The 25,639-nt window shown below is 32.4% G+C and overlaps 1 protein-coding gene across 3 annotated transcripts in view; it reads right to left on the reverse strand.

Annotated features, from left to right (window-relative positions):
• Positions 1-25,639, reverse strand: part of LOC123263017 (protein trachealess) — a 372,435-nt gene that overhangs the window by 237,057 nt on the left and 109,739 nt on the right. For all 3 annotated transcript variants that reach the window (XM_044725531.1, XM_044725532.1, XM_044725533.1), the window contains one exon: positions 1,887-1,966. In XM_044725531.1, coding sequence (XP_044581466.1) covers positions 1,887-1,966 — 80 coding nt within the window. The remainder of the gene's footprint in view (positions 1-1,886; positions 1,967-25,639) is intronic.

Below are 25,639 nucleotides of genomic sequence, written 5' to 3' on the forward strand. Positions count from 1 at the left end.
ATTTCCCCAGTTCCCAAATTTGTCTTTAATGACAAATTTAGCTATAAATTATGGCTATAAATAGCTATAAATATTACGGCCCCGTGTAACTCGTGCATAGGTTTTTTTTTTCTCTTCACTTTAACCTTTACTTGAAAGGAAGATGTGTTATGAATTTGATATATTTAAGATAATCAAAGTATTGAAAATCAGTATACACTAATACATCTCTTACTCGCTTACTCCCTACTCTCGCTTTAGCCCTACTCTTACTCTCGTAAGAAGTATCTAATGCTGCGCTCGAAGTTTCCCACTCTCCCTCCTCCGATCTTAACCGTTCTCCCTCTCTCAACGAAATATATTACACCTTTATGCCCCTAAAATTATTATCAATGCAACCCATTTGAGAAACTTAATGCCCGGGAGCGCAAAAGAATTTAAGACCGACGAACCAAATGCCATAACCCAAGGTATCCAATAGGAAGCCACTGCTATATAAGATTGGACTGACAAGCATGCGCATAGTACTGACAACTATCTGAGACAAATAAATCTCGGATGGCACTGAGTGCCATCTCGGATTGAACTGAGTTCAACGAAGATTGTACCTACTGCAATCTACATAGTAGTAAGTACCATCTGTAAATTTTTAACTTCCCGCTAAGAAAATTGAAAATTTTCAAAAATCGGGAAGTTATTGTTTTCACCCCGTTTTTCGAAAACCGAGTTTTCATCAGACCTCGACGTTTTGAGGTCCTAGGAAGCTTCCCTGACTATTCCCGCGATGATGTCTCTATGTCTGTATGTATGTATGTATGTATGTATGTGTGTGTGTGTGTGTGTGTGTGTGTGTGTGTGTGTGTGTGTGTGTGTGTGTGTGTGTGTGTGTGTGTGTGTGTGTGTGTGTGTGTGTGTGTGTGTGTGTGTGGGTGTGGGTGTGTGTGTATGTAAACCTTTCATAACCTTTAAAACGGCTTGACCGATTTGATCGCGGTTGGCGCCATTCGAAAGGGTTTAACTGAACTTAGATTTTGAATACAAGTTGGACTGATTCGGAAAGATAGATTTTTAGAAATTAAAAAAAAACTGCGAAAAATAATTATTTCAAATGTGGTTTTTTTTTAATAACTTTCAAACGGCTTGTTCGATCAATTCCAAAAACTAATTAGCTCTTAACATCGAAAAACCATATTGATCGCCACCAAGCCGGTCAAAATCGGTTGATTCGTTCGTGAGTTATCGTTGACGAAAGGAATAAAAAAAAGTTTTTTTTTCGAATTACACCGAAATTTCTGATCTGATCAATTTGTATTTGAAAATGTATCATAGAATTTGAAAAACTGTGTTGAATGCTGCTAACCACGTGAAAATCGGTCCATTCATTCAAAAGTTATTGCGGTTTAAAAATTCAAAAAATAGTGTTTTATTAAACTTTCATCAGACTTTTGAGCTTGGAGAGCTTAAAACTACACGAAAATTTTATTTTTGAGCTCAAAGAGCTCAAAAACGTCATAAGTGCAATTTTGAGCACTTACTTACGAAAGTAGCGAGAAGTTGCAGAGATGGCCTTCAGGGTCAACCGTTTTCCTAATTTTTTTATCCGAGATGAAAACCAGTTAAATCTTGTTTATTCCGTGTACTCTACATGATGTTACAACATTTTTAAAAGTATTCTGGCCCAATTTTAAATATTGAAAACAAGTAAATTCCAAAAACATCATGAATTTCAACTATCGACAAACGAAATTTACATTGTATGATTTACAAAATAACATGTGAGTTTTAGATCTACTTTGTAAGACTTAAGGAAGTATGATACAGGAAAATTACACTCTAAATATCAATAAATCAATTAAAATGAATGATAGAATTATAATGGTTGACGATTATTTTGTAGAAATACTCACTTGTAGAATGTGTGTTCCTTGATGTTGTTCGAACATGTCTTCAGCAAAAGGTGTTGATGTCAATCTTGCTCTTTTAGTACCTAAACAAAAAAATTCATTCATATTTGATGACAATTTTTATTGTCTATTTTTTTCAGTTGTTCGGTCTGTAGACCAATTTATCAACTTCTCAAAAATTCAAGGTATTCACCAATTTCAAAGGGTTATTTGCTTCGGTTGATTTTGCAAAATTCAAGCTTGAATCAGATCTGAACGTTGGAAGCTCCTCGAAAAATAATCTGACAATTTTTCAAGTATTTCAAACTTTGTTGAAAATTTTCAATTGCTAAATGTTACAATTAAATCTATCGTTTTTTATAGGACTTGCAGCATTTGACGCAGTTTTTCAAGCACAAAAAAATTATTTATTAAGTACCAAATGAATCGACGTAAAATTTTGAAGTTATGTTGTATAAACACTCCGGAATTTTTTAAAATCAAATATCTTGAACGAATAGACCCATCTCCGGCAATCAACGAGGTTATTTAAGCACAAAAAGATTTTTTTATAACTGGCTAAATAATCCAAGAAAAAACTTTGTTTCAAAAGTTATATCAGAAAAATTTTTTTTTCAAATTTTTCGACAATGATTTTTCTTGAACGAATTGATTGATTTTGATGCGGTTTGCTGCAATGAATGTTGTTTTTTGAGATTCAGAGTTAATTGTTTTTTAGAATTGATCGATACACTAGTTTAAAAGTTATTCAAAAAAAACATTATTTTAAAAAGGTTACTTTCGAGATTCCTCAAAATTCATCAAACCGAAGTAATTCAAATTTACATGAAATCTATTGGCAAAAAAACACTCCATTGAATGCCATGAACCATGTTTTGATCGGTCTACACCGTCTAAAAGTTATAAGGAGTTTACACACACACACACACACACACACACGCACACACAAAAGTAAATTATATAAAATCACATGATATGTTTATTAGGTGCAGCTTTACAAACAATGTTGGACAATTAAAACACCACCAAATTTTCATGATGAGCTCTATATTTCTTAATGAAAATTGGTATAATTCTAAGAAACTTAACAATTTCTATGTTGAAGGTCTTAAAGCTTCAGTAGTTGTGAATGTTTTTGAAAATCTATGTGAATCTACTGATCTGGGCGTTTTACAAATGAATTAGTTTTCTTCACGGAAAAAAAATTCTACGAAATTTTTCGATAAAGCAATCGTAGTGCTGGACTATACTTATATGAACGGTAACTTTCAAATATGTTATACGAAAATTTCCAGTACTGCCTCAGGATCTTTCCAATAGAAGTAAAAAATTTTACAATAGTTGAATTGGAATATTTTACAATTAGTGTAAGTGATGGCCGTGCATAGCGCTGTACTCCGAGTTTAAGTAAATGCTGAAGGATGTCAATAGTAGTTTATCCAACCTCCTTCTACCTTCTGCCTCCCTAAAATTTCTTTTAAAAGAACCGACTGTCAATTTTTACTATAGTTGAATTGTAGAGTTCACTAACACATCTTGTATGATTTGCTCTGTAGTATTTGTCTTTTTAAGTCTCCTTCTAGTCTTATCTTTTGGATAAAATTTACAATAGTAGATCGTTAAAATTATTTAATGACAAGTATAGTCCACCCTTACTATTTTATTCAATAAAAATTACGATAGTAAAATAGTAAAAATTCTTTCAATTTCCTTTCTACGTAAATCTATGGATCGTTTTACAATTAGAGAAATTAAAAATGCATTTATAAATTATGATAATACGGTGGTGGATAAAGCAGGTATTTCGGATATCAAGTAAGGCTATATAGGTAGGGATACAGTAGAATAGTTAATATCACGTGGTATAGTCGCGTTATAGGGAAGGGGTATCGACCCGAGCGATCGCCGTTGATCCCGTAAACAGATCACTTCGTGTTTCAGCCTTCGCTGAGTACAGTTGCATGCTTCAGTATACAGTGGAGAGTTGTTAGCGACATTTACTTTTCAGCCATCTTGGATACAGTTTTGTTGCACTCAAGGCTTCGTTTATGCTACAGCTATTATTATCGTCTTAGAATTTTATATTTAAGCTACAGTATTTTTGGGAAGAGTTAGTTCAGAGTCAATTAGGTAGAGGGTTAAAGTAAAGTGTGAATTGAGTTGGCGTCTCGAGCTTGTGGACGAGTCTGCGTTACCTTGAATCGGGACCTTGGAATCACCCGGCCTCGCAATTGCTAGGAATCTAGCCCTCTGAGATTCCCGGTGAATTATAAAAGTCTGACTGTAATGTCAGCGCTTCAGTATATGGGATTTGGCTGAGGCTCTGGAACCGGTATGTTGTTTATGGCATTTTTAATTTTTGGTTGGCTACGACGAGGATTGACCAATCTCGTCGGGAGTCAGCACTTGGTCAGAGTACGGTACGGGTGGCAAGCCACCGAGGGCAGCTGACCATTTTAGTGGTGGAAGCCAATAGTCATTTTTGAGTATTTTTGAGTTTTTGTGTATAGTTCCATCCAAAGCCAATCCTAAGAGAAATAATCACCAAGGGATATCCTTGCTCGAGGAACGGTTTGTTAAAGGTATGTTCTAGTTTTTATGTTCGTTTTATTATGGGTTAATTTTGAGTACGTTTTAGGTAAGGTTATAGAGTCAGTTTAGTTTGGGATATGTTCTGTTTGGGGTTTTTATTAAGTATTTTGGGTTTGTAAAGGTCATGAGGGTGATTAAGTTTCATTACTGGTATTATTTTAAATTATAGTTTTGAGTTATCACGCTACATTGAGGTTATAGTTAATTATTATTTTGTCTGTAACTCATTTATTTATTTTTCTGTAATATTTATGATTTTGTATCGAGTCCAGTTTATTATTTTGTTAGTAAACTTTGTTAATAAATCAAAAATCAATCACACATATCAGTGTCTCAATAATCACATAAATTCTTATCTGCATTCGAATCCCTCCCTCTCCCCACAAACCAGCACACTCAGCGACACCGAGGTATACCTGCCTCTTCGCTTTAGCTACCAGTCTTATGCTATAGATTTTATTGAGTTTTGGACTATTTTACGTTCAGAGTTATATTTATTGAGTTTTGTTAATTTCTCGTTGTTTAAAATTATCTGGTGCCTTGTGTTTTAGACTAGACTGGAAGCGAAAGTGAGAAACAGAAGTATAGCCGACATGGGCGATCTACTACGCAGTAGCGGATCTGCTCAATGTAAAAATTACGGTTATAGTATATATGTATGTATGTATGTATGTATGCATGTGTGTGCGCGCGCGCGCGCGCATGTGTGTGTGTGTGTGTGTGTGTGTGTGTGTGTGTGTGTGTGTGTGTGCGTGAAAGTATGTGAACCGCGTATAACTTTTGAACGGCTCGTTCGATTTTATCGTGGTTGATGCCATTTGAAAGAGCTTGGCCAAACTTAGATTTCGAGTATAATTTGGACTGATTCGGATAGTTAGATTTTGAGAAATCTTAAAAAAACTAAGAAAAAAAATTTTTTCAAATGTGGTTTTTTTTTTTAATAACCTTTAAACGGATCTACCAATCGATTCCAAAAACTAATCAGCTCTAGACAATAAAAAACCACGTCGATTGCCTCCAAGCTAGTAAAAATCGGTTGATTCGTTCGAGAGATACCGTGAACGAAAGATAACCGAAAAAAGTGTTTTTTCGGAATCACTCCGAAATTTTTGATTCGATCAATTAAAACCTGAAAATTCTTCATGAGGCTGATAAAACTGCGTTAAATACTTCCAACCGCGTGAAAATCGGTTGGTCCATTCAAAAGTTATTGCGGTTTGAAAATTCCAATAACAGTGTTCCATGAAACTTTTATCAGACTTTCGAGCTCAAATGCATAGAAATGCTATCTCTTTGAGCTCAGCGAGCTCAAAATATCACATAAATTATATTTTGAGCTTAAAAACGTCATAAGTACAATTTTAAGCGCCCAGGTATGGAATTAGCGGGAAGTTGCAGGGATGGCCTTTAGGGTGAACCGTTTTACTAATTTTTTTATTATTATTTGCGGTAGAAGTACACTGAGAAAAAAATCATTTTGTTAAGAAAATTTTCTTGATACAAGAATTCATGTTCTCGAAAATTTTCAAGAATATATATTCTTAGCTCAAAAGCTTGTTAAATTGAATGAAATAGTTTTTACTCAATTTAAATAAAGCTATTCTCTTGTTTATCTATTATCCAAAGATAAATATTGGCGCTCTTCTCTTCAAAAATTAACAATTTATAATAATAAAATATTTGATCGCCCGCAAATTTCTTGAACCAAGAAATTGTTAATTGAGTAAAATTATTTTTTTTCTCAGTGTATTCAAAATTTTAGTTTAACCGGCGACGTTAGCCGAGTGGTCAAAGGCGCTCGGCCTATAGAGCACTCGAATTAACTTACTGGCCAGGTGTAAGTTCGAATCCCAAGCTAGACCTAGAAATCAGCGTGGCTGAGATTTTTTGAGATTTGTTTATTAAAATTTTGATTAAATATATGTTAATAAACAAACAATTTTAAGATGTTTTACTGTTTTGAAAATATGGATATTGATCAATTAATTCTGAAAATTTCATTGAGTTATCATCAATGGTTTTTTTGTAATGGATTTTTCGATTAAAAGTAGGCAAAATTTTTATTGCAAAAAAAAATATTGTTGAAATAAGTATTTTTAAAAACCATTTTCGGGTTCAATTGTTGATGGTATCTTCTTCCTGAAGAAATTTATAAACCTAAATTCTATGAACAAGTGAAAAATAGGGCGTCCATTTGAGGTGATCTTGCTCATACAGTATGAGCAAGATCCCGTAAGATGGACGGTGGTGTTATTACTCGGTAGGTCTTATTAAGTGACTGAATGGTAATTACGGACAATGTCTCGGATAGCTTAACTGGTAGAGCCTTTGGCGCGTAACCAAACGATCCGGGTTCGAGTCCCGGTCTGGGCTGTCTGAATTATTTTTTCGGTTACCGAAAAATTCCTACTGAGTAAGGTCCCCCCTCTCCCCTTTATCCTTTATTTCCCCAGTTCCCAAATTTGTCTTTAATGACAAATTTAGCTATAAATTATGGCTCAAATTATAAGTCATACTTGACTACAAAACTAATTTTCCAAGCTATTATTTAAGAATGGATTTGAATATTTTCAATTCTCACCCACTTATGCATGACTCATGATGCGAAGGATCAGAGAGTATTTTACGATCAAAAAATTTGTTTTGCTTCGGTTTTGTAACTATTTAATTAATTATACGATTGGTAATCCAAGTAGTCTCATTAATTTGTGCATCACACAGAAAATTAACTATTTTTTTTCTATTTATCGAACGAATGACCATCATGAGTCATTCACTTTTGAATTTGCCAAACTTTTTTGGAATTTTTTCTCTAAATATCCGCGATTTTTCAGAATTTAAAACTATTTTTGAAAGTTTTCAGCTCAAAAAAATATAATCAATGCATATCAATGGTGTAAATTATCCCAAGTACGTTATATTAAGATATTATTAAGAATTCAGTTAAGTTTTCACCATCAATCGACTAATTAGAGTATTTTGGATGATTTATACATCGATTGGGATACATGATAATTTATTGAGCTAAAAATTTTACAAATCATTTATAAATTATCAAAGAAAAGCTGATTTTTAAAAAATTGTTGAATAGTTGGTTAAAAATTGAAGATATTCGAATCCTCACTCAAATAAAACCTTGAATATTTTTGTGATCTAGTATATAAATTTAAAAAAAAAAATCAAAAATGTCGCTCCTTAGAAAAATTCGAAATTTGAGTTTAAATTTGGAAATCGAAATTGAAAAGACAAAAATTCAATTTTGTCATAATTTTTTCTGAAAACTACATTTCGAGATGAAAAAATAACTTCATACGAGATTATGATGAGTCAATCTTGAGTTGTGAATTTTTTAACCTTGACGTCCCACGACATTTTTGCAATTTTCAAAAATCTTATTTTAAAAACTTTTGAAAATTCACAGGTAAGCGTCTTTTGAAACATACTAAATTATGTAAAAAATTCAGCTAGATATGAAAATGAGATTTTCAAAGTACGGTGATTCCATATTCGAAGAGAAAATTAAAGGAATTTTTACTATTTCACTATTGTAATTTTTATTGAATAAAATAGTAAAAATAAAATAATATTGCCATTCAACTATCGTAAAATTTGTTACTTCTATTGGAAAGATACAGAAGCAGCTCTGGAAATTTGAAAAATGAATACAAGATTAATATTCTTACATCTTTATTTTTATTCTCTTACTATTTACGATAGCAATATTTTATTTTTACGAGTCGAATTTAGTACAATAATTATTTGATAAAATTATGATCGTAAGTTGTAAAATTTCGTAAATAAATTGTAAATTTTCTTTTAAAATATTTGACAATTATAAGTAATGAAAGTGTAGTCCAGCTTTACATTAGTGCTCTCTTAAATCGAAATAGTCACTATTTCATAGTCCAAAGTCACTATTTCGATTGAAGAGAGTGGTATCGTGAATTTCCCCAGAAATTTTTTCATTGTATGGAATGACCCATATCGTGCTCTGAGACCATGCGAGGTTACTTTAGCCAATGAGAAAAATCTGAACAACGGTTGACCTAGCAGGCAATCCCTGAACCTTTCCGCTATATTCGAGCTTAGAATGCTCGACATATTTTAGATTACAAAGTTTTAACTCTTCATGCTCAATAATTTGTCAATTAGCTTTGAGATATTATTAAGAAACAATTTTTTTGTTGATTTGAACGATAATATCTTTCCAACGTCAACTGATTTCGATATAGTCTACGGCATTTAATGTATTTTATCGAACACAAAATTATAACATTTTACAATAACAAGATCTGACGCAAAATTTCCAAATTATCTAAAACAAAAATTACTTTGTACTTTTTTGACAGCGATATCTCTTGAACGAATAAATCGACTTTGATACGCTTTGTGGCATCAAACGTGGCTCTTTCAGAAAAAAAGATCCACAGATTCGGTAGAATCTGGCGCCAAGTTCCGTTCAAATCTGTTGTAAACGGAGCGCCAGACTACCGACTATGTTTACTGTAAGCAGAACGGTATTTTGAGGTTGCAAAATTTTATTTAATTCTACGGTACTATTTTTTCCTAAATTGTATATTATAACAGTAATTCATACTTGATTTTACTGTTATTAACTAATTATATTCACTTATAAGAATTAATTTACTTGAAATTATTAAATTTAATCAGCACAAACTATAGCAACGCAAAAATTTCGATCCTGACTTTTTTTCGATGGGCAAAGTGATCTGCCACAGACTAAATAATTCGAGAATGCATAGTAATCCTTCATTAGATGGGAAACTACAGTTAAAAAAAGATATTTCACAGCTTGCATCTACATCCGCCAGGGTGCGCTGGAAATATTTTTACATCAACTGTAGCTTCAAGGGGATAGTTTGCTAAAAAAATGCAGCCAACGCGAGATTTAAGTTGGTACCAATTGTAAATTTTTATTATAATTACAAAAAATACTAAAATCCGAGCAAGAACAGTTTCACTGTAAAAAAAATCGCGCCAAGTCCACGTTCATAAGACCATTAGGAAAAAAAAAATTTTTTTTTTCTTTGCAAAAAGATATAAAATAAAAAAATTAAAAAATCCAAGTAACCGATATGATTGTTTATGATTTTCGGAAATTAAAAAAAAATTTTTTGTAAATTTAAAAATTAAAAAAAAATTTAGAACGTACTTGGTGTGCGTTATTGTGTATTTCAGATTTTTTAAAGTCCTAGTAAATAGATTTCACGAATTTCATTAAAAGTAAAATATTTTGCAACCACGCACACTAAATACGTTCCAAAATTTTTTTTTAATTTTTAAATTTACAACAAAATTTTTTTTAATTTTCAAAAATCATAAACAATCATATCAGTTACTTGGATTTTTTAATTTTTTCATTTTATATCTTTTTGTAAAGAAAAAAAATTTTTTTTTTCCTAACAGTCTTATGAACGTGGACGGCGCGATTTTTTACAGTGAAACTGTTTTTGTTCGGATTACTCAGTACCTCGACACGATTGGATAAAAAATTTTGAAGTTATGTGAAAGAACATTTTTGCATACCTTAAGTGCGAAGCGCGTATCTGGGCAAAAATTGAATAGATCGACTTAGATTTATAGATCGTATGCTAACAGTAAATTTATGTATCAAATTTAGACTTGAGTTGCAATTTTTTTGTTATAAAAATATAATACTCATACTTTCATGGTAATTAACTACTCTTTTTAACTTCCCGCTAAGAAAATCGAAGATTTTCAAAATTCGGGAAGTTATTAGTTTTACCCCGTTTTCCGAAAATCGAGTTTTCATCAGATCTCGACGTTTTGAGGTCCTAGGAAGCTTCCCTGAATGTTTTCGCGATGATGTCCGTGTGTCTGTATGTATGTATGTATGTATGTATGTATGTGTATGTATGTATGTGTATGTATGTATGTGTATGTATGTATGTGTGTATGTAACCCTTTTTTAACTTTTGAACAGCTTGACCGATTTCATCGCGGTTGGAGCCATTCGAGAGGGTTTGACCAAACTTAAATTTTGAATACACTTTGGACCGATTCGGACCAGTAGATTTGGAGAAATATTAGAAAAAAACTACAAAAATAATTTTTTTGAAATGTGGTTTTTTTGGAATTACTTTTAAATGGCTCGACCGATAAATTCCAAAATCTAATCAGCTCTTAAGATTGAAAATCCACGTCAATCACTGCAAGCCCGGTTAAAATCGGTTGATTCGTTCGTGAGTTATCGTTGTCGAAAGAAAACCGAAAAAAGTGTTTTTTCGGAATTACTTCGAAATTCCTGGCTCGATCGATTTAAACTTGAAGATTCATTGTGGGTCTTTGAAAACTGCGTCGAATGCCGCTAATCGCGTAAAAATCGGTTTATTCATTTAAAAGTCATTGCCGTTTGAAAATTTAAAAAATTGTGTTTTATTAAACTGCTATTACAGTTTTGAGCTCGAAGAGCTCAAAATGACACAAAAATTATATTTGTGAGCTCGAAGAGCTCAAAAATGTAATGTGTAATTTTGAGCGCTTAAGTACAAAATGAGCGGGAAGTTGCAGGGATAGCCTTTAAGGTCAACCGTCGTCCTAATTTTTTTTTTACTCCGTCTCTCGGTCCACACTGACTCTTCTGTTTTTTTCTGAATAACAGACTTAGACTCAATCAAACTCACACGGTCCAGATCCTGGTTAATCCGGTAAAGTCTATTGGGATAAGTTAAACTGAGTTTACATCTCCCTTCACAATCTTGAATTGACCCCTCACCTTCTTCCCTATAATTTTCTATGGCTCCCTTTTCTTCTGATTATCTTTTTCGTTTGGCCAAATAAGTTTATTCGTATATTTTAACTTATTTTAGTAATAATCTTGTTTAATCTTATCTTGAATATTTCACTAAATAGCTTGATGAATCTGTTGTTCCTTGATGATTAGATAGAACTACTATTTCTCACCCTCTGGCGATATTTCTTCATAAATATAAATTCCATAATACTTATAAATATTTAATAACACATTGAATTCTGATCATTGCAAGAAATTTAGAGCTTTGAACGGAAAATTTAGTTATTGTATTCATTAGCTTATGTCATTATTTTATTTCATATATTTATAATATCATGTTATTATATTATATTATTTTATGTAAAATATATAACTCAAATGTTACTCATGCTAACATTTCAGCACGTGTTATGGAAAAAATTGCTATTATCTTCTTTAAAAGCAATTTATAAAACTTAGACCAAAATTTGAAGTCAGGGCTCTTCGAGCTCAAAAGTCTGATAGAAGTTAGATAAAACACTATTTTTTGAATTTTCAAACTGCAATCACTTTTAAATGAATGAACCGATTTTCACGCGGTTGGCGGCATTTGACGCAGTTTTTTAAGCGTCACTAAAAATCTTTAAGTTTAAATTAATCGAAGTAGTAATTTCGGAGTGACTCCGAAAAAACGGTTTTTTTTTGTTTTCTTTCGTTCACGATATCTCTCGAATGAATTTACCGATTTTCACCGGACTGGCAGCAATTGACGTGGTTTTTTGAGGTCAAGAGCTGATTAGTTTTTAGAGTTGATCAATAATACCGCTCAAAAGTTATTGCAAAAAAACCACATTGAAAAAAGATTTTTTACTTGGTTTTTTTTAGATTTCTCAAAATCTATCAGTCCGAACCGGTTCAAATTCGCACGCACACACGCACACACACACACACACACACACACACACACACACACACACACACACACACACACACATACAGCCAAAGAGGCAATCGCAGGAACTAGATGGAAGGGTGGAACGAAGAAGTACTGCCTGGTGGCTGCCTTGGACATCAAAAATGCTTTCAATTCCGCTAATTGGGACTGCATCATGCAAGCTCTCGACGAGAAGAACGTGCCAACATATCTTCGCAGACTAGTGATTAGCTATTTTACAGATAGAGTGCTGAAATACGATACAAAGAATGGTCCAAAAGAGTATGATATAACCGGTGGTGTGCCACAGGGCTCTGTTCTTGGTCCACTTCTGTGGAATATCATGTATGACGGGCTCCTGAGACTGAAGCTTCCAAGATGTGTCAAACTGGTAGCGTATGCGGATGATGTTGCCGCAGTGATCGTCGCCAAACACCTCGACGAGATTCAACATCTGTTTGACATCACTTTTGAGAAGATCAACCAGTGGATGGATACAGTGAACCTACAACTGACCAAGCAGAAGACCGAAGCAGTGCTTATTACCAGCCGAAAAGAAGTTGAAACAATTAAGATTAATGTCGGTGACCGAGAAATCACATCACAACCATTTATCCGTTATCTGGGAGTGATGCTGGATGCACGACTCAACTTCAAACAGCAGGTGGAACATGTCAGTGCCAAAGCGTCAGTAGTGAGGGCTAGTCTCGCACGGCTGATGCCTAACATCGGAGGCCCAATGCAGAGCAGGAGGCTACTATTGTCATCAGTAGTCACATCAGTGCTCACTTACGGAATATCCATTTGGGCTAATGCACTGGAAACCCAAGAATCATGGAGAAAAGCTGGACCAATATACCGACTGAGTGCCCTACGAGTAGCTAGTGCCTTCCGCACTATATCAGAAGAAGCAGTGTGCGTCATTGCTGGAACCCTACCTCTTAGAGTTCTAGCAGAGGAAAGACGGGCCCTTTACCAACGAAAAAGGTCAACTGCACTGAGCCCGGAAGAACTTAGAATTGAAGAACGGCAGAAGAGCATAGGCCGATGGCAACTACAATGGGATGCTGCAGAGAAGGGTAGGTGGACGCACCGTCTCATACCTCGGGTCGACATTTGGCTTAACCGGAATCACGGTGAGGTCAATTACTATCTTACGCAGATGTTGTCGGGACATGGGTGTTTTCGAGAGTATCTACACCGCTTTAAGCACGATGACTCTTCGGAGTGCCCGTCCTGCCCAGGAGCTGCTGAAGACGCGGAGCACGTCTTCTTTGTATGTCCTCAATTCGATCCACAGCGTGAAGAACTGGAGAGGATCCTGAACCAGAGAATGCAACCAGATTCACTAGTAGAAGCAATGTTGTCATCAGAAGCTGCCTGGAACGCTACCAACACGTTTGCAACAGAAGTCCTTAAAGACTTGCGTTCCACCGAAAGAAAAAGAGCAAATAGCAGAAGATAGAAGGAAGATAGTTAACACCTTAGCCACCAGAAGGAAGAGCAGTAGCTAGATCCTCCCTTCACGAAGTAATGCCTGACGGCGGTTTCCATGGGGGATTAGAGGAAAGAAGGAAAAGGGGTTTAGGGTTTAGTGGGTAGGGGCGTTAGTGTCGAGTTAGTATGACGCTGCGTCGAGTCGGCACATATCCAGGCCAAACAGCTATGCCTAGAATCCGTAAAAAGGATTCCCCCCCTACAAAAAAAAAAAAAAAAACACACACACACACACACACACACACACACACACACATCCAGGGGTTATTGAGGACGCAAGGCACGTTTTCTTTGTGTGTCCACGTTTCGATCCTCAGCGTGAGGAGTTAGAGAGGATCCTGAACTGGAGAATCCAACCAGAGACAATAGTAGATGCAATGTTGTCGAATCAAACTGCTTGGAACGCTACAAGCACTTTTGCCACAGAAGTGCTTACAGAGCTGCGTTCCATTGAAAGAAAAAGAGCAAATGACAGAAACTAGAAGGAAGGAAAAATAACACCTTAGCCACCAGAAGGAATAGCGGTAGCTGGATCCTCCCCTCACGAAGTAATGCCTGACGGCGGTTTCCATGAGGGATTAGAGGAAAGAAGAAAAGGGGTTTAGGGTTTAGTGGGTAGGGGCGTTAGGGTCGAGTTTTAGTATGACACTGCGTCGAGTCGCCACATATCCAGGCCAAACAACTATGCCTGGAATCCGTAAGAAGGATTCCCCCCCCCTAAGATAAAAAATTAAATTACACACACACACACACACACACACACACACACACACACACACACACACACACATAGTGACAACATCGCGGGGGTAGTCAGGGAAGCTTCCTATGATCTTAAAACGTCGAGATCTGATGGAAACTTGATTTTTGCAAAACGGGGTAAAACCAATAACTCCCCGATTTCTGAAAATCTTCGATTTTCTTAGCGGAAAGTTAAAAATTTTTTTTAAAGTGGTTTTTCGGAATAATTTTTAAACGGCTTTATGGATCAACTCCAAAAACTAATTTGCCCTTAAGCTTGAAAAACCACGTCGATCGCCGCTAATCCAGTCAAAATCGGTTGATTCGTTCGAGAGATATCTGAGCAAGACCTCGTGACGTTGTCAAAATTATTTGGCAACGCAGGTAAGCTCAAAGATTTGGGGACTAGACTACACAGACGAACGAACGAGACTCTTGTAAGGGGGGATAAGTGTTATGGCTCAAACAGGTCTTACGGCTGCACCTCCCCGCATGGGCCCCGCTGATAACTGGTCGGGTTGTCATTATATTACCGATCAGGCTAACGCAGTCGTTGAATGGGTTGATACAGTTAACTGAGTACGACGACAGATTGACATTAAATTCAACTCAATTCACATCTGTCCTATGATAGCGTAAATGCTTGAGGGCAGGGTTTTTCCTTGCCGGCAAACTTGGCTGTGTATTTCCTATATATTTATGTAAATATATTTATGTAATTCAGCCATAATTTATAGCTAAATTTGTCATTAAAGACAAATTTGGGAACTGGGGAAATAAAGGATAAAGGGGGGAGGAGGGACCTTACTCAGTAGGAATTTTTCGGTAACCGAAAAAATAATTCAGACAGCCCAGACCGGGACTCGAACCCGGATCATTTGGTTACGCGCCAAAGGCTCTACCAGTTAAGCTATCCGAGACATTGTCCGTAACTACCATTCCGTCACCTAATAATTATTATATATTTATGTGAGGGTAGGATAGATATACGTGCGTGTATAGCTCTTTTGAGCCCAGGAAACGGCCCCTTCGGAGGTAGACGAAAGCCTCGCCATATATTCTTCTCGTTCGAGAGATATCATGAACGAAAGAAAACCGAAAAAAGAGTTTTTTTCACATAACTTCAACATTTATTTTCGAATTGTTTTTAATGTCATAGAATAATTTTTAAAGCTCAAAAAACCGCGTCGATTGCTGCCAAAAACGTGAAAATCGATTGATTGGTCCGAGAGATATCCTCGACGAAATATTTGGAAACAAGGATTTTTTTAACATAACTCCGAAATTTTTTTGAATAACTTTCAAATGGCTTAACCGATCAATTCCAAAAACTAGTCAGCTCTTAATATTAGAAAACCACGTCGATCGCCGCCGGTCCGATAAAAATCGCTTCATTCGTCCGTGAGTTATCGTTGACGAAAGAAAACCGAAAAAAGTGTTTTTTTCGGAATTACTCCGAAATTCCTGGTTTGATCAAATTAAACTTACAGATTCTGTGTGAGGCTTAAAAAATTGCGTAGAATGCTACCAACCGCGTAAAAATCAGTTTCAAAAGTTATTGCGGTTTGAAAATTTAAAAAATTGTGTTTTATCAAACTTCTATCAGACTTTTGAGCTCGAAGAGTCCAAAAGCATAGAAAAGCTATCACTTTAAGCTCAAAGAGCTCAAAATAACACATAAATTATATTTTTGAGCTTGGAGAGCTCAAAAACATCATTAGTGCAATTTTAAGCACCTAGGTATAAAATTAGCGGGAAGTTGCACGGATGGCCTTCAGGGTCTACCATTTTTCTAATTTTTTTATAAGGGCTTGACTCTATGTAAAAAATACTCAGGAAAATAACCTATTCGTTTGATAAACTAAATTTATAAAAATATATTTTTTGAATTTATTGTTAGTTTATATAATATACACTACTCACAAAAATTAAGGGAACAAAAAAAAATGCAAATTTTTTTTAGATTTTTGACGGGCTGTATTTCAGCGGAAAAAGATCGTATCGCAAAAATGAAAAATGTATTTTGAAGCTCTGAGACTCTAGTTTTCAGATCTCGAGGTCAAAATTATTTATAAATTACGGTTTTAACATGATCCGAAGAAATAGAGCAAAAAAAAAAAATTTCCAAATTTTTGAATTTTTTTCTTTCGCTCTACGGGCTCCGAAAAATTTTTTCAGACATTTTTTCAGACATTGCAGGAATTTTTACACCTCAATGTACCCCTAAAAATCCTGTAAATTTTCAGATCGATCTATTAAGTAGTTTTTCCGCCCCGAGTAATCAAAATTTTGAAAAAATTAAAGGAATAAGAATTTATCCATTATCGTGCTGCAATTTTTAGAAAAATGAAAAATTGATTTTTTTTTTGTTTTGCACTTGATTTGTCTCGGCTCATCAGTAAATTTAAATAAAAAAAAAAACGACAAACAAAAAAATTAAAAATGAAGATAAACTTTTTTTTGTGAAAAAAATTTTTTCAACTTAGCTGTCAATTTTTTTGTTTGTCGTTTCAAAATTTTAATTACTCGGGACAGAAAAACTATGCAATGGATCGATCTGAAAATTTACAGGATTTGTAGGGGTACATTGAGGTGTAAAAATTCCTGCAGTGTCTAGCTTCCCCGTCGATATTTGTTAAGATACAGTCGATCAACCAAAATAAGGAAAAAAGTCACTTTTTTCAACTTTTTTTAAAGCAGTACCGTACATCGATAAGATTTTTTTTTCTGAAATTTTTTTATGGGATTTTATTGGGATTGATAATGATAGACACAATAAACTACCATTGCAAGATGAAAATTTCTATTTAGTTTTAATTCGAATGACAAAAATTGCTAAAACTTTTTTTGGTTCAATCGACCTCCTCCTCCCTTAATATCATACTTTTTGAGTTGTCTCCTTTTTAGGAATCTGTTATTCCTAAATATTACACGATCGGCAAAACAGCTATAAGACATTTCATGAACTGTCTAAAAATTTTAGCTACTTCGTGTAACTGATTGACCATTACACGACCTTTCCACGACATATATACATATATCAATGTCCCTATATATATATATATATATATATATATATATATATATATATATATATATATATATATATATATATATATATATATTATATTAGGGTGCTTCATTTGAGACGACTATTTTTTTTTCTCACTCCATTGACGAAATATTGTTCTGAACATAGAAAAAAAAATTCTCACCAAGGGATAGTTCTTAATTTAAATTTTAAGTACTCGCTGGATGAATTTAAAGTTGTCCCATATAATTAACCCGTTAAAATAATTTTTTTTGCTTAAATTATCTATAGCATAGCGACATTTCATGATATTCATTTGACCATGGGCAGAAGTTGTAGAGGAATCCTTCCTCTTTAAAAGCTTTGACAGCTTATTTCCAATTTATGAGTTACCTCGCCAGTAAAAAATTGTACATTCGATTTTTGCTCAAAAGTCGTGGTTTTTTGATTTTTTCTCCTAAACTATTGATCTGACACCTAAATTGCAAAGGACCTTTTTTGTAAAGAATTCAATTTTCTATAAGATAGAATTGATAGCTGAACCCTTTCAATAAATTGCCTCTGAGATAAATTTCATTAATTACAAGAAAACAATAAATGACACTATTTTATCGTAATTTTTATACTTTTTAATAAAACAACAGTTGATAAAAAAAATTATAACATTGTATATTTTTATAATTAAATATTATGATATCGTTATAATGCCTAAATTTTTAAAATTTTTAATTGTCTGACAAACATTCTAATAAATATAGTTGTTACATAGAATATATCCAAAATATATGATCATTCATAACTTCGGCACACAAAAAAAAGTGGTATATACTTTGGATTGCATCTACCTATCGAAATTAATATTGACCCACTGAATCTGAATTTCAAGTCCGTTTGACCCAGTAACCCTCCAATTTTGAGCATAATGTAAAAAACCCCAAAAAATTGCATAAAACTGCAGTCACGGCGATGAAAAAATTCTTGTGGACCCGGATCAAGTATGATTTTTATGTATTCCAATTTAATGAAACCAAATCTGAACGTTAATTAGCCTGCTGAACCGACCAAATTTGAAATAAAAAACGAAAAACCCAAAAAAATTGCAATAAATCATGAAAAATTGAAGTTATAGAGATAAAAATTTTTTTGGACTCAGATTGAGTATGATTTTCATGTATTTTGTTCCACTGAATTTGAATCTGAAGTTTTTTTGCCCCGTTAACGTTTTAAAATTAAAAAAAATCTCAATAAACCAAAAAAATTGGGAAAATCGCAGCTATAAATATGAGAAAAAATCTATAAAATATGATTAAATATTTTTCTTGTGTTTTTTCACGCATAAAATATAAATTAAGATTCTGAAAATATAAAAAATTTTAATATCTATAAAAAATGACGTATAACTAGAATGAAGAGAACGATTTTCTCGAATTTCAAACTGTTCTTCATTGAAATCGAACTCTTTTGTTCTCAAACGATCTACGCCGTAAATTTTTCTTCCGTTTGTTATTCGCTTTTGTATTTCATGCGTGAAAAAATACAAGAATAGTATTTAATCGTGTTTTACAGGTTTTTTTTTTTCAAATTTGTAACTGCAATTTTCCCAATTTTTTTAGTTTATTGAGATTTTTTTTAATTTTAAAACGTTAACGGGGCAAAAAAACTTCAGATTCAAATTCAGTGAAACAAAATACATGAAAATCATACTCAATCTGAGTCCAAAAAAATTTTTATCTCTATAACTTCAATTTTTCATGATTTATTGCAATTTTTTTGGGTTTTTCGTTTTTTATTTCAAATTTGGTCGGTTCAGCAGGCTAATTAACGTTCAGATTTGGTTTCATTAAATTGGAATACATAAAAATCATACTTGATCCGGGTCCACAAGAATTTTTTCATCGCCGTGACTGCAGTTTTATGCAATTTTTTGGGGTTTTTTACATTATGCTCAAAATTGGAGGGTTACTGGGTCAAACGGACTTGAAATTCAGATTCAGTGGGTCAATATTAATTTCGATAGGTAGATGCAATCCAAAGTATATACCACTTTTTTTTTGTGTGCCGGAGTTATGTATGATCATATATTTTGGATATATTCTATGTAACAACTATATTTATTAGAATGTTTGTCAGACAATTAAAAATTTTAAAAATTTAGGCATTATAACGATATCATAATATTTAATTATAAAAATATACAATGTTATAATTTTTTTTATCAACTGTTGTTTTATTAAAAAGTATAAAAATTACGATAAAATAGTGTCATTTATTGTTTTCTTGTAATTAATGAAATTTATCTCAGAGGCAATTTATTGAAAGGGTTTAGCTATCAATCTATCTTATAGAAAATTGAATTCTTTACAAAAAAGATCCTTTGCAATTTAGGTGTCAGATCAATAGTTTAGGAGAAAAAATCAAAAAACCACGACTTTTGAGCAAAAATCGAATGTACAATTTTTTACTGGCGAGGTAACTCATAAATTGGAAATAAGCTGTCAGAGCTTTTAAAGAGGAAGGATTCCTCTACAACTTCTGCCCATGGTCAAATGAATATCATGAAATGTCGCTATGCTATAGATAATTTAAGCAAAAAAAAATTATTTTAACGGGTTAATTATATGGGAAAACTTTAAATTCATCCAGCGAGTACTTAAAATTGAAATTAAGAACTATCCCTTGGTGAGAATTTTTTTTCTATGTTCAGAACAATATTTCGTCAATGGAGTGAGAAAAAAAAATAGTCGTCTCAAATGAAGCACCCTAATATATATATTAGGGTGTGCCAAAAAAAGACGATATTTTTTTTTTGTTCTTAATCCAAAATATTTCAAACGATGTTCCAACAAAGCTCCTGTTAAAATCGGAGCTCAAAATTCCAATTCTAAGATGTCCTCCATCGAACTTAAAGTTTTTCCGTTTAAATAACATGGGAAACATGATTTTTTATTAGTTTTTTGTCCTGCAAACTGTGATGAAATTATTTTCAAAAAAACGAATGGATGGACCTTGTTTATTATTAAATTTGCTACATAAAATTCTTCTGAGTTGAATTTCTATCTTAAATATTTGATTTGTTTCATAGCTTTGAAATTCGAATTTCCGCTATTTTGCATTTTTTATCTAAACTGTAAGAGTTAGACAAAAATGTTAAACGGCAAATTTGTAGTACTTTTAATATTCTATAAAAAAGTTATCGTCAATTTTTTCATATCATCAATAACAACGAAATTACAGGCTCATATATATTTATTTTCTCAAATTTTCGCTTTTACGAACTGAAATATCGATAATTATACAAAAAATTTGATAAAAATTTGTTAACACCAAACTTACAACAAAATTTGTTGAGTCAGATGTTTCGTAGTATTAAACCATAAAATTTACAGACTGAGTCAGACATATTTTTATGAATTTTCAACTATTTTATAAGATATATTGATAAAGGACATAAAATGTCATTAAGATATCAAAAGAAAATACAATTCACAATTTAATTGCAGTTATTTTTAGTTCAATAATTTTTAATATTAGCTTAAAATATGAAAATATTTATATCTTTACTATTTATTTATAATTTGAATTAAAATTTTTTTGAGAACTTGCTTTCAGCGCCCTCTGTACATTTATCGATTTCCGCGCCATTGATCACTTACCGCTTGATTGATTAAATTAGTAGATTCTATTGTCTTTTGATTTAATTAGTCCTTAATTGGTTCAGTTTTTAGGTTAGTTTTTAGCTAGTTATTGCAACAACAGCAACGCGTGTATCTTTTTCATCGAATAAAACAATGTCTGAAAAAATAAACCAACAGAACTACATAAATTTAGTTGGCTTCGAGTCAAAAAATTTAAATGGTTCAAAATTACCTGCGAAGTGCGATGTTTTATCTTTGTTTTTTTATATGCATCGAACAAAAAAGCTTGGAATTCGCGAGAGTTCCAAATTCGTTCTTTGTGAAGTTGTTAAAGTATGGCATAAATGTTTGCTCCCTGTATACAATTCACATTACTCCATGGTGAGAATCGAAAAATTATACAAAGACTGCCAAAAACCCAAGTTCACAAAGCTAGAAAAAAATCTCCTGCACAAAAATTAGTTGAGATGAATTTCATTGATTCTCTCGATTGCTTATTCGATATTGCGCCGCAAAATGCTTTGCAAAACTTAAGTTCTCCCTAAAAAAAATTGTTAAGTGATAGTCGAGAAAGTCGTAAAGGCAGTCAGTTGTTAACAATTTCAAGAAGTTTTCAAGAGGTACAAAGTACATCAACTGTTGACCTGGAAAATTACTTGAATATTGTTCAGGTGGGGAGTTCAGAATCAAATTCAGATGCCATTGAAGCTGATATAGCAGGTATTTTAGATATTTACTACTCACTTCTATTTTTTTTTAATGTTTTCTCTTCTCATGAAATTTTATACACTTTTCATATAATTTCTTTTCTCACGTGTATTGCTTTTGAAACTCTATTATTATAACAAAAATTTTTCTCACACTTTATTTTTGGAGCTGTTTTCAATCTTTTAATAATTAATGCTTATCTAATCAGCAATTTATTTTCACTCTACTCTAATATTTTCCAGAATTTCATAGATTAAAACAAACATACTTTTGCAGTAATATAAAGTTAAAATTACTTTTTTTCTGCCATTTACACAAAGTAAAAATTATTTTGATAGAAGTAAAAATTTGTTTGAACTTAGAAAATTTTAATATCTTCAATTTTTTCGTCGCTCAAAAAAACTATTTTTCTGTGAATGAGAAGGTATAATTTTTTTGTGATAAGCAAAAGTTAAATGTTTATAAGATTCCCACTATTTACGTAATTTTTTTCATGAACTGATCAAATTGATATACACTAGTCACAAAAATTAAGGGATTCAATAAAAATGATAAATCATCAGGTGATTTTCAACGAGCTGTAACTCCGAGGAAAATGATCGTGCAGCAAAAAAAAAGTAAATTGTAGCTCCAAGTATCTAGTTTTCAGATATGACCATTCGATCGAGAAATCTTCACGTGGTACGCTTTAGGTAACGCTAATGTCGACGGTAAGACAGCAGTAAAAAAAAAATCAAGAAAATATTGAAAAAAAATTTCGAAAAAAATTGAAAATTGAAAAAAAAAAAAAATTTTTTCGGTCTCATATCAAAATTTTGTTGAGAGTAACGAAAAAAAAATTGTGTCAAAATTTGAGCGCTTTATCTTCATTTTTCAGTTAGCGCTCGCAAAAAGAAGAATTTCCGCCAAAAAAAGTTGTTTTTCACTTATTTTTTGGTTATAGAAAATTTAATATACCAAATATGAAAAAACCCTTGGTATGGTTTTGTAGGAAATTAAATTCTCTACGAAGATGATTTTTTGTCGAATTTAAAGAATCAACAGCTTCTTTTTAATAGCTAATTTAATTGAAATTTGTTCGATAATTTTCGTTTTCAATTATTGATGGACACGTATTAAACTACTTCTTAATGAAAAGAACTGACTAATACAATTTTTCTAGAAATAGTTATGATCTAAAAAAATAGTTTTTATGCTTCAATTGATTTTAGTATGGTACTATAGAAGTTAAAAATAATTTTATTAACAAAAATAATGAAGACAAAAAGATTAATTTTTTCGTAATTTTTTAGCTTAGATTAAGATCTTAGCTTAGATTTAGATCTAAGTAGAGCTCAAAAAAGTAATATGTAATTTTGAGCGCTTAAGTACAAAATGAGCGGGAAGTCGCAGGGGTGGCCTTTAGGGTCAACCGTCGTCCTAATTTTTTTACTGTTTTTTTATTGTTTAAAGGTTGCATATTGTCATTTAATTTCACGTATCAATATATTCACAACATAGTTCATTGAAAAAACTCGATTATTATGTTTTTTTTACATACTGTTTATCAAGTCTCTTCCCTGAATTAAGTATCTCCCTTGGTTTTTTATAAAACAAGATAAAATTAAAAAATTAACTGACTACCTTGCAGACACATTTAGAATGATTGTTTTGATCAAAACATTATAAAATTCAATTAAATTTTCAAATTCTCTATCATGCCGCATTTTATCAATAAGCGATCCACGTCTTAACTGAGAATGACCCATATATGTAGATTTATAAAATTATCTCTGCATACATAAAATCGCAACAATGATCTTAAGAAATTTTTACGCCGTTCCGTTGCTTTAAAATTTATAATTACTTTAAAATTAAGAAAATAATAGCGGGAGAATCAGAATTAAAAGCTCAAATTTTGATGGAACTATTTGTTTAGTATATGGAACTATATATTGCTGGAGGGCCTGGGTAACAATTTTTAAACTTGACGAAACTATCAATTTTTGTGAAATTTAGTTTTTTTATAAGTAAATACAGATCCTATTATTTCATCCACATAATACTATGGATTAGAAGATTATTAATCATTGGAGTAACAGACTTTTAAATAAAAAAAAAAAAAGAATGTTTTATAGTAGTTACAAAATACCCACTGGAGTAAAAAAAATTATATACAATTACATATGACTAAGGTAAAAGACCCAGTTATTGACACTGGCCTAATTATTGACACTTGCAATTTTATTTTAATTGAAAAAAACAAATTAACTCTGATAAATTAATAAATATAATTTTTGAATTATGAATTTTAAGATAATTGGTGTTTTGAGAACATTTTATTTTTTTAATTAGAATAAAATTGCAAGTGTCAAACAACTAGGCAAGTGTCAATAACTGGGTCTTTTACCTTATATATGATTTCCGTATAGTTTTACACTGATAGAAAGACTTATTTATATTTAATAAGCTTTATTAATTGTTAATAAACGATTTTTTGACATCGTAGAATTTAATAAATATTTATTTACAGTTAATTAATCATTTATTCAATACGATTTATTAAATGTTAATAAATATTTGTTAACGATTAATGAATATTCGTTAACTGTTAACAAATATTTATTTAAAATCACAAGTAAAAATAGCAATTTTCATATAATTTACAGTCATGGGTTTACCCGAAAAAACTTAAAGCAAAATTAGTAATAACTTTTCATAGAAATATAGCGGTATCTTTACAGCAACTTATTGTAGAGCAAACTTTTCAGATTTCTTTCACTCTAAAAACAGCACCAGCTTTCTGTTACTTACTGTACAACTTAACAGCATGTTATCGACGATACCCGGTACAGCAAGACTTGTCGTAAACTTTCCGTTAATTTCACTATAATCACGGATGTTCCAAGTCGAACAGAAAGTGTGGCTATCAGGAATACTCAACCAAAAAATTATCTAGAACAATCTTCCTTACCGACTGTAGTGACCGTTGGAATTAGTTTGAAAGTGAAGGAGGATTACAATGTACAAACACATAAATTAATAAATTTACAATATAAGATTTAAAGAATTTTCATCGTCTGTTGAATCTCGAATCTATAAAATGTTTAAACGTGTAAGGAAATAGATCTGAATTAATACTAACACCGGCACACAAAAAAAAAGTTGTCAGTACTTTTGACCGGATCTACCTATCTTTATGTATTTTGACACGCTGAATCCGAATCTGAAGTCAGTTTTGCCCGTACACTTCCAAAATTTCGAATACAATGCAAAAATCCCCAAAAAAGGCAAAAAAAATGCGAAAAAGTGCAGCCACACTACAATCACATTTTGACGGCTCAACGGGCTAATTAATGTTCAGATTCAGATTCAGTAAATTGAAATACACAAAAATCATACTTATTCCGGGTCCACAAAAATTTTTTCATCGCTGTGACTGCAATTTTCGCATTTTTTTGCCTTTTTTTGGGATTTTTCACATTTTACTTGAAATTTTGGAGGTGTACGGGCAAAATTGACTTTAGATTCGGATTCAGCGTGTCAAAGTACATAAAGATAGGTAGGTCCAGTCAAAAGTACTGACAACTTTTTTTTTTGTGCCGGTGTAATCTTTCTTCAGAAATAAAATTTAATTGTTACGATGATAATTGTGTCGGATGATAAATAACAATAATCCCTAAGTAGAAAATTTCTTTTCAGACATTTTTTATTACAAAAAGTTGGAATTTCAAATTTAAAAAATCGGAAAAAATAGATTTCGTCGTTTGTCCTTCATGAGCATAGCCGGAAAAGTTGTAGAATAGGTGAGAGTTTGTTGTGAAAAATTTTGAGGAAAATCGATCTGTACGGGTTTTTTGGAAATCGACAATTTATACTTAAAAA

This window comes from Cotesia glomerata, linkage group LG4 (genome assembly GCF_020080835.1).
Source record: "Cotesia glomerata isolate CgM1 linkage group LG4, MPM_Cglom_v2.3, whole genome shotgun sequence".
Classification (NCBI taxonomy): domain Eukaryota; kingdom Metazoa; phylum Arthropoda; class Insecta; order Hymenoptera; family Braconidae; genus Cotesia; species Cotesia glomerata.